General features: G+C 43.7%; 1 protein-coding gene across 1 annotated transcript; it reads left to right on the forward strand.

Moving 5' to 3' along the window:
• The first annotated feature begins 10,537 nt into the window (after positions 1-10,537).
• On the forward strand, positions 10,538-11,955 carry LOC117642455 (protein ALP1-like). The gene is made up of 3 exons (XM_034380693.1): positions 10,538-10,809; positions 10,883-11,232; positions 11,312-11,955. Exons 1-3 carry the CDS (start codon positions 10,538-10,540, stop codon positions 11,953-11,955), a joined length of 1,266 nt encoding a protein of 421 aa, XP_034236584.1.
• Positions 11,956-13,096: the final 1,141 nt, after the last annotated feature.

A 13,096-nucleotide genomic window follows, 5' to 3' on the forward strand; every position in this document is an offset into this window, starting at 1 on the left:
CCAATGCAGCATCGGGTGTTGAGCCTGTCTGGCCTGTCTCCTCCACATCCATATTGCAGGAACCCGTCTCTCCCTGAAAACAAAATTGTATCAGTGTTCAGACTATGCTAAAAATTTCAAGGGGTCAGCACAAAACAAAAACAATAGCAAAATATCCAAGCTCCATCAGCTGAAACTACGTTTCTGAGCATGAAGTGAAAATTTGATCAGCGCTGAGTTTGTTGCCTTATCAAACTAAACAGAACTAAACAAATTAAAACCATCCAGTGGTGTGAAACCTCTTCGAAACTTGAGACGGGATGCCATATAATCGAGGCCACGCCAAATACAAGCTCTTAGAGTGTTTCCTTCGCATGGGCTGATCATTTTTAGGCAATGTTACCTAACCTATTAGCGTTACAACGTCTACACATGGCGGCTCCATAGTGTGTTTCTGAGGAACCTAGATACTTTCGCCCGACCTTTTGACATAACATCAAGGCTTATTTCTTTGATAATCGAGTTACGTACCCCAGAGTTGAATGGAGGCTCGGGTGGAGGCGACATGGCTGAGCGAGAAGTCGCCAGGCAGCGCCAGCCAGTCACGCCAGTCACAGCTTAAAACATGCGTGAGGTTTTGGCGGGCAAGTCCCCACCAATGGAGTCACGTCTACCAACAGCAGTCAGAACCCACTATCCCCACTCCCCACTTTTCGAACCGTGCAAGTAGTCCGAAGCTGGTCCGAACGGAAACCGAAAGGTGCCCGAAAGAAGAAGACAATCGGGCAACGCCAATGCCCTAAGGCACGCTGAGTCGCGCGATATTTAAAATGAGCTCTTGCCTTGCGTTGGTTGATTTGCACCCAAATTTATGAATGATTGTAGCGATTGTAGATTTGAATGGAATTGATTGTAATGATTGGGGAAGCGATTGTAATGATTGGGGAAGCGATTGTAATGATTGGGGAAGCGACTGTAGATGATTTGCGCGATTGGAAATGATTGAAAAATATGGTAATGAGTGGAATGATTGGAATGATTGGATTTGATTGGATTTGATTGGATTTGATTGGAAGTGATTGGAATTGTGATTGTTTTTTGGGGTGTACAGTGATTGGAGGGAGTGATGGACCCCTCGGGTGTCTGTCGTTAGGGGCTGGACACCCCCTGGAGAGTGCCACGGACACGGAAACACTTTTGTCGTGTCCGGGGGACCTCCCGCTACCACGCTGACCACCTGGAAAAGGTCCTAAAGAATCATCCCTTGCAGGGGGTGGTTTTTTTTCTGGCTCAGGAACGGCGCGTCGTACAGGGGTGGCTCTGGTCTTAATCGAAAGAGGACGTCAAAATGAGTCGACTCAGCAAGTTTGAACCCTCTGTAACAACGGGAAGGCCATTTTGAACCCTACAAAAGTGTCAAAATTTGACAATGTTTTACGGGAGGGGTGGAAAAAGACGGATAGGGGTGGGTTTCGTTGTTGAAACTTTGGGGACGTTTACCCAACACTTTGGCCCACCTCTCCTCAAAATTTCAAGTTTATAGCTCAATTCTAGCAAGAGTTATAAGAAAAGGAAAAAGTGGGGCTTAAATTTTGACGGCCAGTGTAGTAGACACAAATAGTTGTGACTCTTCAATGACAACAGAGACAGCTGTTCCTGTGACATTTCCTCGTTTCAGCAGATCTAATATCAAGCGAGCAGCAGCTCTTTCAAGAGAAATATCAAACTCATTACGAGATATAATTTCTTCAGTTACATCATGAATCGATTCTTCTGAACTATTGATGTTGTTGCCATTGGTGTTGTCATCAACATTGTCACTGCTTGAAGTACTATCATCTCCTTCATGACTCTGATCACATTCTTGGCTTGACGACTCTGAACAAGTGGCAGATGATGATGCTGAAGAAGCAGATGATGATGCCGAAGAGGAATCAGAGGATGAATCACACTCTTCAATATGGTGGTCTCGCAGGTGGCGATACAGGGAACTCTTGACAGCAAACTTTCTTCTTTGACAATCTCCTTCGCAGCATATAAAAGGTGATGCATGGCGTTGCAGGTGTTTCTCAAAAGCATCAATTCCCCCACTTATTCTTTGCTCACAGCTAGCACAGTAGATTCCCATTTCACAAGAATTCTAAAATATGATAATTCAAAAACAAAATTAACAGCTAAAAGCACATATATCCTGAATAAAACATTTTTGAATTAAAATAAACCGGTGCCTGTTCAAAATTTGTTCTGTTAAGTCACAAATCCCTTGCCTCGTTTTATATCAAGTTTTTTAAAAAAGTCAAAGATAGAGCCCCCTTTCTACTAAGTGGAAAAATTTTTGAAACCCTTTCCTCCCTTAAATAGCATTACAACTTACAAATATTTAGTTACAATATTAATATTTTAAAAGTATGATTAAGATTTGAAACCTCGTAGTGTTGTTACAGCACTCTCAGAAATTTCTCCTTTCGTAGCGATCTCTTGTAACTGATCCACAGTGATGGTTTTAAAACGTAGGGCTCGGACAGAAACTCCATGGCTAAAACAGAACACCAAACCAATCTTTAAATACAGGCACTCCATAATCAACAGGCTGAAGTGTAGCCAAGGGAAAGAAGGAAGGGTGAGAGGAGAGGGGCCCGGGGGAAACTGCAGACCGATTCCGAGAGTAGCTTTCATCGCTCTGTCTCTCTCGCACTCATGGGGCGTCGCTTATGGGTGCGAGAGAGACAGAGCGACAAAAACGACTCGCGGAATCAGTCTACTGCACACTGGTACCGAACAGCGTTTCGTCGCACCGTCCCCTCTCCACCTCTCTCGCCCCGTGAGTGCGAGAGAGACAGAGCGATCAAAGCATCAAAAGCACAGTCCGATATCATCGGTCGGCTGTCTCTCTCGCACCCACGGGACCGCGTGCAAGCGAGTGCGACGACACAGCTGTGCCGAATCATTCTCTATCATTCCAAATCTCGAACGCTCACCTGCAACGCGTGCTGTGCACGACAACGTCAGTTCGATTTGGGGGCCCCACAGGTGAAGGGGCACTGCTCCAGCACAACGTCGCCAGCTGACTCTCTGCACCACCCCCGGGTCGGCGAGGGGCAGGGCTTGAAGCTGGCGGCGGACGGCAAAAGCACTCGAGCTGCTCGGAAACAGGGGGAAAAAAGTATTAGTCGGTTTTAAAAGTAAGGTGGTCGATTCCGTTGGACGTCGTTCTCAGAGCCTAAAGCAACTTCCTGATCGGCCAAAGTCGATAAGCCACATAAGTCCCGTTTAAAAATGTCTCTACCTGGCCTGGATACGATGCGAAAAAGTTGAATTCTAAACAGGGACGCCTCTACTAGCGACGAAAACCTTATTAAAAATCAGACAAACAGGACACGTCCCACCTCCTGAAACTAACGAATGTCTACCGTTTGGCGCGGCGCAAACGGTTTGAGAAAAGCGGGAACTGCCCCGCAGGTTGACAAACGTCAATCTCCAAAAGCGACATTTAAAACTCAATACATAAGGATAAAGTTTTTTGAAAACGGGGTTACCCTGGGTGAGGCGCCCATGGGCGATCCATGGGCGGTCCATGGGAAATTGAAAGCGGATATCTATGGACAGTCCATGGACGGCCCATGGACGGCCCATGGAGGGTCCACACTGGCTGCATATTGCTCTGGCAAAGTCCTCCCACTGTTCAGCAGTCTTCCCAAGTCAGAATAACATGGTGGGCTCTACATGAACTTTTCGCGCTTCACTCAATTCTAAATTCAGATTTTGTTTCGGACTAACGGTTTAAAAGTTAAAAGGACTTTGTGAAAATTACTTGGAGACTTAGATGCACGAGGAAGTCATTGTCAATTGGCCGTCCATGGACCGTCTGAGGATGACCATTGGTCGTCCATTTGTAATGGATGACCCATGGGACAACCATGGATTGTCCATGGCCTGTCCACGGATCGACCATGGTCACCCCTTCACGACCATAGGCACCAATGGATTCACCATGGGTGTCCAAGGTTGCAGTATGGACGGACCATTGGTCGCCCATGGGCGCCTCACCCAGGGTACAAAGAATGAAATAAATAAGAAATTTGTTTTGGTTTTTTTTATGCAGTATTTTAAAGAATCTTAAGTCAAATTTGAAATGAGATTCCTGTCAATTTTACTATGCACCCTGAGGTTGGCAAGGCAACAATGACGTCACTTGTTAGTCTTTTATTTTTTTTTAAATGATTTCCACCGGATTCAAACTTTCAGCAAAGCATTTATCATTTCCACCCCAAACATAAAATAATATGAACTATTTTCACTTAATCAATATTGAATTGACCTGCGACGAGTGGCTCGCTCGTCACACCACCTTCCTTCACCCTCCCCTCCGCTCCCTTGCCCCCGCCCACTTCCCCTCCCCTCCGCCGTCCTGCCTGTTGCATGCAATGCATCCCACTCTAGCTTTGGCTAATTTGTTCATAAGAAAGCACAAGTACAGGTTCAGTTACTGATACTGAACACAAACTGAGATACTTCAAAGAGCGAAAGCTTCAGAGGCGATAACTATGCACTCACATTAAAAACAGATGAGAGAACGGAGACATTGTTTAGTGAACTGAATACTTAGCTTTCAAGTCAAATAAATAGTTGTCACAGCCCAATCCCCAAACAGACATGGAAAGCTCGCTGTAAAGAAGTAAAATTGTTATGCCATATTAAAATGAATCAGATACTTCCTTTACACGCAAATTTGATCAAACCGACACTTTCAGTAACTCATACCATTGATTCACTGAAAACATTTGCCTCCGCGTCTCGATATAAATTTGAATGCCTGGCCACGCTTAGCCACATTCGCAACTTCATAAAATACGTGATTTTTAAAATGCTATGACGTTAGAACAACTAACCTCTCGAAAATCACCGCAACTTATTGACTTTGGTTAAAAATGGACTAAACTCACATCACCCAAAGACTAGATTCGATACTTAGTTTCTGTAGAGCACTCAATGCCTCGGTACCTGGACCAAGTCTCGACGAATCACGAAAAAAATTTGACCACCGGGTTGCCGAATTGTTTGTTTACATTTTACTTGAATCCTAAAATTGTTGTTTCGAAGGCAGCCGAGCCAGCAGAGGACACGGGAGAAAACAAAACACTCCAGTCCTCTCACGTTATTGGCAGTACGCCTAACGTGTGAATAACCATGCGCGGCTTTTGAAAATTGAAAAGCGACTTCGCGACGTCTGCTATTTGGTGTGTTTTGAGGTTTGTGGTTTGGTGATGAGCAATGTCAAAGAAATAATTTTGAGCCGTGAGTCAAGGACATTTCATAGAGACCGCCTTTCCTAAAGTGTGTCTTTCTAATTTCACTTTGTCGGCGAAATGGCTGCGTTCAAGCAGGCCTTCTTGGACGAGTATTGCGAGCTGTGACACTGTTTACAATGCTGCAAGTAAAGGTTAGTCAATGAGCAGTGTATGGAGTCCATGGAGTCCTAGTACCATTATTGTAAATATACATTTATATTTCAACCGTCTGGGTTTGTAGGTTAGTTGCGCACCACAGGTGTGAACAAAAGTAGGGCTAATATAGTCTGCTTCAGTTTTAATTCCTACAGGTGATACTTCAACTCTCAAAGATATGATGTTGATGTGTGAAAACTCATCTTTAGCTGTGTAGGGAGAGAAAAGTGATATCCCATTTGTTCTAAATTTTCAAGGCCATTTTTACATTTTAATGATTTGTAGCATACGGATTGTTTTCTAACTTTCTTCGTACTCTACCAACATCGGCAGAGAGCAGACTCCCATTCGTATCTTACCAATTCCTTTTTTTCTCCATACGAAGAGGCCTCACCGTAAATTATAGTTCTTTATGAATTGGCTTGACTTCATCCGTATTACCAATGAAATTATCAATTTTCATTGTAGCATACGAAGGAAAATATTTCTCCGTAGCTTACCAGCCACATTTCTTCGTAGAAAATTTAGTGTGAGAGACGGAGCGACCAAACGAACGCATCGCCGCCACCGTTAAATCGCTCAGCTGGGCGGCTGGTGGGCTTCCCCCCTGCCCCTCCTCCCCTCCGGCCGGCTGCTTCCATCCCCACCACTTACACTGTTGAAAATGGTTGTTTTAAAACAACAACACAATAACCAACCTCGACAACGCTGTTGTTTATAAACAAGTTTTCTTGTTTTAAAACGACAAATTCGTTGCTAATTATTTTTCTGACTTATGCTGTTTCAAAACAATATTTTGCTGTGTTCAAACAACTCGGACAATCTAAGAAGTGATAACTGCGGGTCACTGGGACTTCACTAGGTCGGTGACCTAATCGGCAATCAAAATTGATGCAAATAAGGCTGTCTACTGGTTTACAACCATCTTGTTGACGAACAACGCAAGTCGTTTGTAAACAACTAAAGTCATTTGGAAACGACTTAAATCATTCAGAAAATTAGCAACATATTTACTGCTAAATTACAACTTTATTTTTAACAGTGTACGGTTCGGAGTCGGAGCCTTGGAGCCGTCGCCGCTCGCCGCCGTCTGTGTCCACGGCCGGCTGGATCCCGCAGTAGGTTGACACAACTGTTGTTCATCGGCACTTTTTCACTATGTTGGACTGTATTCGAGGCACCTAGGGTTTAAATTCGAATGTACGTAATGGATCTAGTCCTCGCAACACCGGGTTAGGGCTCTGTGCCACCCCACTGGCCCGCACGCGCCATTTCCAGCTGTCTCCCTGTCCATTGTTTGTCTCGCACGTCGTCTGCTAATGTCCCGACCGCCACTCTCCGCCACCAACGCGACACGGACGCGATACGAGCGTGAACGCACCTTAACTACAGCGATTGAAACAATTGATCCAGGAAGCGGAAGAAGGGAATAACTTGACTTATCCCCAAATTGAGTTTTTATTTTATTATTGTGCCTCAGAATGGTTTACATCATTACACCAAATTATTTGACTGAATTCCAAGCAGTTTAGGAGAAAATCCACTTGGAAAAAGGGTATTACTCAACTTAACCCCTTTTACAGTCTAAATTTCATTGGAAAATGGAGATAACTCAACCGTAGTCTACATGAGTCCGTTTGACAAATTGGCAAAAGGATATAACTCAACTTGTGTTTTTATTAATCTAGTGTAAAAAGAATCAACTCAACTTAACCCCCCCTAAATTTTAAATTTCAATTTGGAAAAAAGAGCTAAGTCCAAAAAATACACCAGAGTAACATACACTTTATGCACACTATTGTTCCACTTGACTTGTCTCCAAATTCCTCTTTGTTTAGGAAATATAAGGTGAGCTGACTCTGTTTTCCATTTCAACGGAAAGTGATAAGTCGCAGAAATCCTCTACGGAGTGACCTCACACTTTTGATTTTTTTTCCAAAATTTTACTAATGCTTTTTGAAATTATTAACATGTGCAACATTCATTTGTTTTGTTTTAGTTTTCCCTGCTAACAGTTTTTTGTTTCTCCTGAAAAATGGCCAAAATTGAGTTATCCCCTCCGCTTCCTGGATCAATTGCTGGCAAGGATTGAACAATACAAAAGCAACAACTGGATTGGACTGGATTGCAAGAAAAATGACAATGAACAACAATAGCAACAATCCCGGACGGACCCCCAAATTGTGACTACATTAATACTCTACTGAAGCTGGTACAAAAATGTTGCTGGAGAAAACCGGGATCAACTAGGCTTGCAGCAGTTGGGTATGTAGACCAATTGAAATATTTGAATAATTGAAGAAAATATAAGACAAGGGGGTAGAATGTACAATAATATTATTTAATTAAATCCAGTTGTCACAGGACGAGCCTTCTTGGACGAGCCAAACAGACAAGGAAACTAGAAAATTAGCACTAAAGGCTCAATGACACTAAAGACTCCTTTCACTTTGACACATCACTAGCACATTTCACTGTCACGACACTTTAAGAGGCGGGACGCCTCGGCGCATGCGACGACGGAGGGCGACAGTGGCGTGGACGGCCAGCCAGCGAGCGGCGGGCAGCTGGACGACGCTGACGGTGGAAGATGGGGCACATGTTGGTGTTGGCGGGGCGACGGGGTTCTCAGGGATTCATCAGGCGGCAGGGCAGTGGCGTGGCTCGCCTAGCCCATGACTTCTCGACGCAACCGGGTGGACTGCATGCCCTGGAGCGAGAACGAGGTTGAAAGCTCAGTCGCAAAGAGCTAATTTATTTAATACGTGCAACGCCTTCCCATGACCCCCTCCGATTTTGACCAAAAATTTTTTCTGAGATGCCCTTATGGTAAGAGAAAACATCCTAAAATATTAGGTCGCTAAAAAATTTATTGGCCGAGAAAACCAATGTTTTCTAAATTTGCCACTTTTTTTTACCTAATTTGGGAGTTTCTTTACTACTTTGAGGTTTTTGGTGCTAAGTGGCTGAAAATCAGAATTCTTATGTAAAATTGCCCAAGGAACAAGAATATGGTCACAGATTTGATCTACGACCGATATCTTCAGAAATACTTACCCAAAACGACCAAATTTTACTGAAAATACCCAAATTTTGGGGAAACGGTCAAAAATATTTTTTATCGACGATCCGTTGACGCCATATTGTAGAAAAAGAGCTAATAAAGCTAATGAGCACACGCCCAGGTTCGTAGCTCAAACCGTTTAGGAGCTGTAAGGCGTCAAAGTTGGAGGTTTTTTGAGGGGGCCTGAAAACCGGCACTTTTGACCTCTGCGCTCAATGTCCGGCACCCGAGCCGTACCAGCCATGATCCTTGCTTTCGAGGTGAGGTCTGCGTGCGCAATGGGAGTCAAGAAGAGGGTGAAGCGGCACAGCGTTTCTGAACAGGGTCCTCTTTAGAGCGCCTGAACAGCCGAGGGTTGGTAAGCTCACCAAACGGCGCTTGGAAAGCACTTGCTGCACCGTGGGCTCGCTCAAGGCCACGAACAATGCTATTCGGTGTAAGTCTCAAACTGTCGCCCTCGACAAGCTTCGGATTCTGTTGGCTGCCCCTTCCTTCTCTCTCTTTCCCACATGGTCCAAAGCCGTTGCCCCGACCCCTCAACCTGCCCCCAATACCGGATATATTTTGTGTTGTTTCAGATGAATTTCAAGCTTTTTGTCGGAAGCTGTCGCCCTTTGGTAAGCTCGCCCCCGACCCCTCAGGGTTGGGAAAGCGAGAAAACCGCCGGGGAAACGCTGACAGATTCCGAAGAACTTCCTAAGCTTACCAAAGGGCGACAGCTTCCGACAAAAAGCTTGAAATTCATCTGAAACAACACAAAATATATCCGGTATTGGGGGCAGGTTGAGGGGTCGGGGCAACGGCTTTGGACCATGTGGGAAAGAGAGAGAAGGAAGGGGCAGCCAACAGAATCCGAAGCTTGTCGAGGGCGACAGTTTGAGACTTACACCGAATAGCATTGTTCGTGGCCTTGAGCGAGCCCACGGTGCAGCAAGTGCTTTCCAAGCGCCGTTTGGTGAGCTTACCAACCCTCGGCTGTTCAGGCGCTCTAAAGAGGACCCTGTTCAGAAACGCTGTGCCGCTTCACCCTCTTCTTGGCTCCCATTGCGCACGCAGACCTCACCTCGAAAGCAAGGATCATGGCTGGTACGGCTCGGGTGCCGGACATTGAGCGCAGAGGTCAAAAGTGCCGGTTTTCAGGCCCCCTCAAAAAACCTCCAACTTTGACGCCTTACAGCTCCTAAACGGTTTGAGCTACGAACCTGGGCGTGTGCTCATTAGCTTTATTAGCTCTTTTTCTACAACATGGCGTCAACGGATCGTGGATAAAAAATATTTTTGACCGTTTCCCCAAAATTTGGGTATTTTCAGTAAAATTTGGTCGTTTTGGGTAAGTATTTCTGAAGATATCGGTCGTAGATCAAATCTGTGACCATATTCTTGTTCCTTGGGCAATTTTACCTAAGAATACTGATTTTCAGCCACTTAGCACCAAAAACCTCAAAGTAGTAAAGAAACTCCCAAATTAGGTAAAAAAAGTGGCAAATTTAGAAAACATTGGTTTTCTCGGCCAATAAATTTTTTAGCGACCTAATATTTTAGGATGTTTTTTCTTACCATAAGGGCATCTCAGAAAAAAATTTTGGTCAAAATCGGAGGGGGTCATGGGAAGGCGTTGCACGTATTAAATAAATTAGCTCAAACCAAAACAAACCGAACCGAGCTGTGGTGTGGGTTTGCCGTACTAACCCGAAGGGCGTGAAGGCGAGGGCGCGGAGGTGACATGAAGAAAGCCGGCGGCATCTCAGATTGACTTGGAGTGCAGTAAAGGCTCATCTACAATGGACGTTGGAGTGGGGAGTAGGGAGTAAGGGAGTAGGGAGTAGTTTGTCAAATTACTCTCTACTCCGGGGTTCGTGTCCACAATGGAATGGAGTAGAGCGCGGCCCCTAGCCAATCAGAACCCAGAACGTTGTAGGTGCCTGCAAGGCGGTTGTTTATGTTTACTGTGTCTTCTGCTGTCAACTGCGATTTGCGTTCCAACTCTGTCAAAATGGATTTGAGGCGACTAGGAATGGTTTTGATGTTTTTGCTGGCTTTGCAAAGCAACATGGCTGGTCGCTACCATGTTTGGAAGATGTGGAAACGTCTGCCACGTCGGCGTTGGTGGGTTCGGCCCGTGAATCGACCGCGCGTGGCCCACGGCTTCTACAATAACCTCTTCACTGAGCTGATGACCACCGACCATGAGGAATTTTTTGACCTATTCCGCATGTCACCAGAACAATTTAATTTATTGGTAAATTTTGTTCATCCCTTCCTTGAAAAACACAGCATTCGGACTCCATTACCAACTAAGCTTCGTCTTGCGGTGACTCTCATGTAAGTACAATTTTATTCTGTTTACCTTAATTATTTTTAAAAAGAAGATTTTATTTTCGTTTTTATTTCTCAGGTTCTTTTCTCAAGGCATTACAGCTAAACTCCAACATGCTGAATACCGTATTGGACGATCAACTGTGTTCCAAATAATCCACGAGACAAGCCGGGCAATTTGGGAAGCACTGCAACCCACTGTTCTCAAATTTCCTGACAAAGAAGAGTGGAAAAAAATAGCGGATGGTTTTCAGCAAAAGTGGCAGTTTCCTAATTGCATTAGTGCGATGGATGGAAAACACATGCGAATCAAGGCTCCTCCGAATTCTGGATCTAACTGGTACAATTACAAAGGTTTTTTCAGCATGGTTTTACTTGCTACCTGTGATGCAAATTACAAATTTACTTGGATTGACATAGGTCAATATGGTAAGTATCTAGGCCGTTATCATTATCAAGATATCTTCATGGACTACATTTATAAAACATAATTTATGTATTTGTTCAGGTTCAATTAGTGATGGTGGAGTTTGGTCCAACCCTGACTTAGCTGCAGACCTGGAAGCCAATAGAATGAATCTCCCTGATCCAACACCATTGCAGGGAATGAATGTGCCATTCCCTTACTTTTTTGTTGGTGATGAAGCATTTCCACTGACAAAATACATGATGCGCCCATATCCAAAAAGAGAATTGACAGATGAAAAGCGCATATTTAATTATAGACTCTCTCGTGCCAGGCGGACCATTGAAAATAGTTTTGGAATTTTGGCTGCTAGGTGGCTGCTTTTGCAAAAGCCACTTTCAATGAGTCCTGATAATTTAGAAGCTGTTTTCAAGGCTTTAGTCTGTCTCCACAACTTTCTGATGATGTCAGAAGAAATGAAGAATGCTGCGGATAGAATGTATGCTCCAGCTGATTTTGTTGATGTTGAGCGACCAGATGGCACTGTCACAGAGGGGCGTTGGAGGGAAGTTATTTCTCCCTACTTTCAAGACCTCGGCCGAGCTGGAGGAAACAGATCTAATCACATTGCAGTCGGCATGAGAGATTACCTTCAAGCCTACATCAACTCGGAGCTTGGCTACGATCAATGCCAATGGCAAGCCCGAAGAGCATTGCGGGGCCATGATTTGAACATGGAGCAGTAAGACATTTTTTTTCAGTGACAATCAGTCTTGTTTATTTTTTCCTTTATCATCACAGAGAAAAGTGTTCAGTCTTACATTTCATTTGATCCAGGAAGCGGAAGAAGGGGATAACTCAATTTTGGCCATTTTCCAGGAGGAACCAAAAACTGTTAGCAGGGTAAACTAAAACAAAACAAATGAATGTAGCAGATGTTAATAATTTTAAAAAGCATTGGCAAAATTTTGGAAAAAAACCAAAAGTGTAAGGTCACTCCGTAGAGGATTTCTGCGACTTATCACTTTCCGTTGAAATGGAAAACAGAGTCAGCTCACCTTATATTTCCTAAACAAAGAGGAATTTGGAGACAAGTCAAGTGGAACAATAGTGTGCATAAAGTGTATGTTACCCTGGTGTATTTTTTGGACTTAGCTCTTTTTTCCAAATTGAAATTTAAAATTTAGGGGGGGTTAAGTTGAGTTGATTCTTTTTACACTAGATTCATAAAAATACAAGTTGAGTTATATCCTTTTGCCAATTTGTCAAACGGACTCATGTGGACTTCCGTTGAGTTATCTCCATTTTCCAATGAAATTTAGACCGTAAAAGGGGTTAAGTCGAGTTATACCCTTTTTCCCTGTGGATTTTCTCCTAAACTGGTTGGAATTCAGTCAAATAATTTGCTGTAATGATGGAAACCATTCTAAGGCACAATAATAAGATAAAAACTCAATTTAGGGATAAGTCAAGTTATTCCCTTCTTCCGCTTCCTGGATCATTTATACATTTTGAGATCAACTTATTGCTCAATGCCTATGTTAATAATTAATTTCTTTATCAATTTATATTGATCATGAAAAATAAATGACTATTTTGTTATGAAGAAATAACATGTTAAATAAACTATGAATAGAAATAATAAATTGTACTTTGGCATTATTAGTCAACCCTCATCAATAAATGCTCAATGCATGATGCAGGTGAAAACCTCACACTATTTCTTTGTATACTTAGTAGAAATCAGATGAAGAACGTCTGTCAAACATGGCAGCTTCTGGTCTTCAGGCACAGACTCCATCGCATACTTGATCGCTACCACAACAGGACATGACTCTGGCTGCAGAACTGGAGGTGCAGCAGGTGTTGGTGCTTCCAGTGCTTTCC

This window comes from Thrips palmi, unplaced genomic scaffold, assembly GCF_012932325.1.
Source record: "Thrips palmi isolate BJ-2018 unplaced genomic scaffold, TpBJ-2018v1 HiC_scaffold_16, whole genome shotgun sequence".
NCBI lineage: Eukaryota > Metazoa > Arthropoda > Insecta > Thysanoptera > Thripidae > Thrips > Thrips palmi.

What these genes read in the sequence shown, in the direction of transcription:
- LOC117642455 (XM_034380693.1), top strand. Translation starts at nt 10,538, where the DNA reads ATGGCTGGTCGCTACCATGTTTGGAAGATGTGGAAACGTCTGCCACGT. An exon ending in CGTCTTGCGGTGACTCTCAT is followed by an intron (nt 10,810 to 10,882) that starts GTAAGTACAATT and finishes TTTATTTCTCAG; the next exon opens with GTTCTTTTCTCAAGGCATTA. An exon ending in GATTGACATAGGTCAATATG is followed by an intron (nt 11,233 to 11,311) that starts GTAAGTATCTAG and finishes GTATTTGTTCAG; the next exon opens with GTTCAATTAGTGATGGTGGA.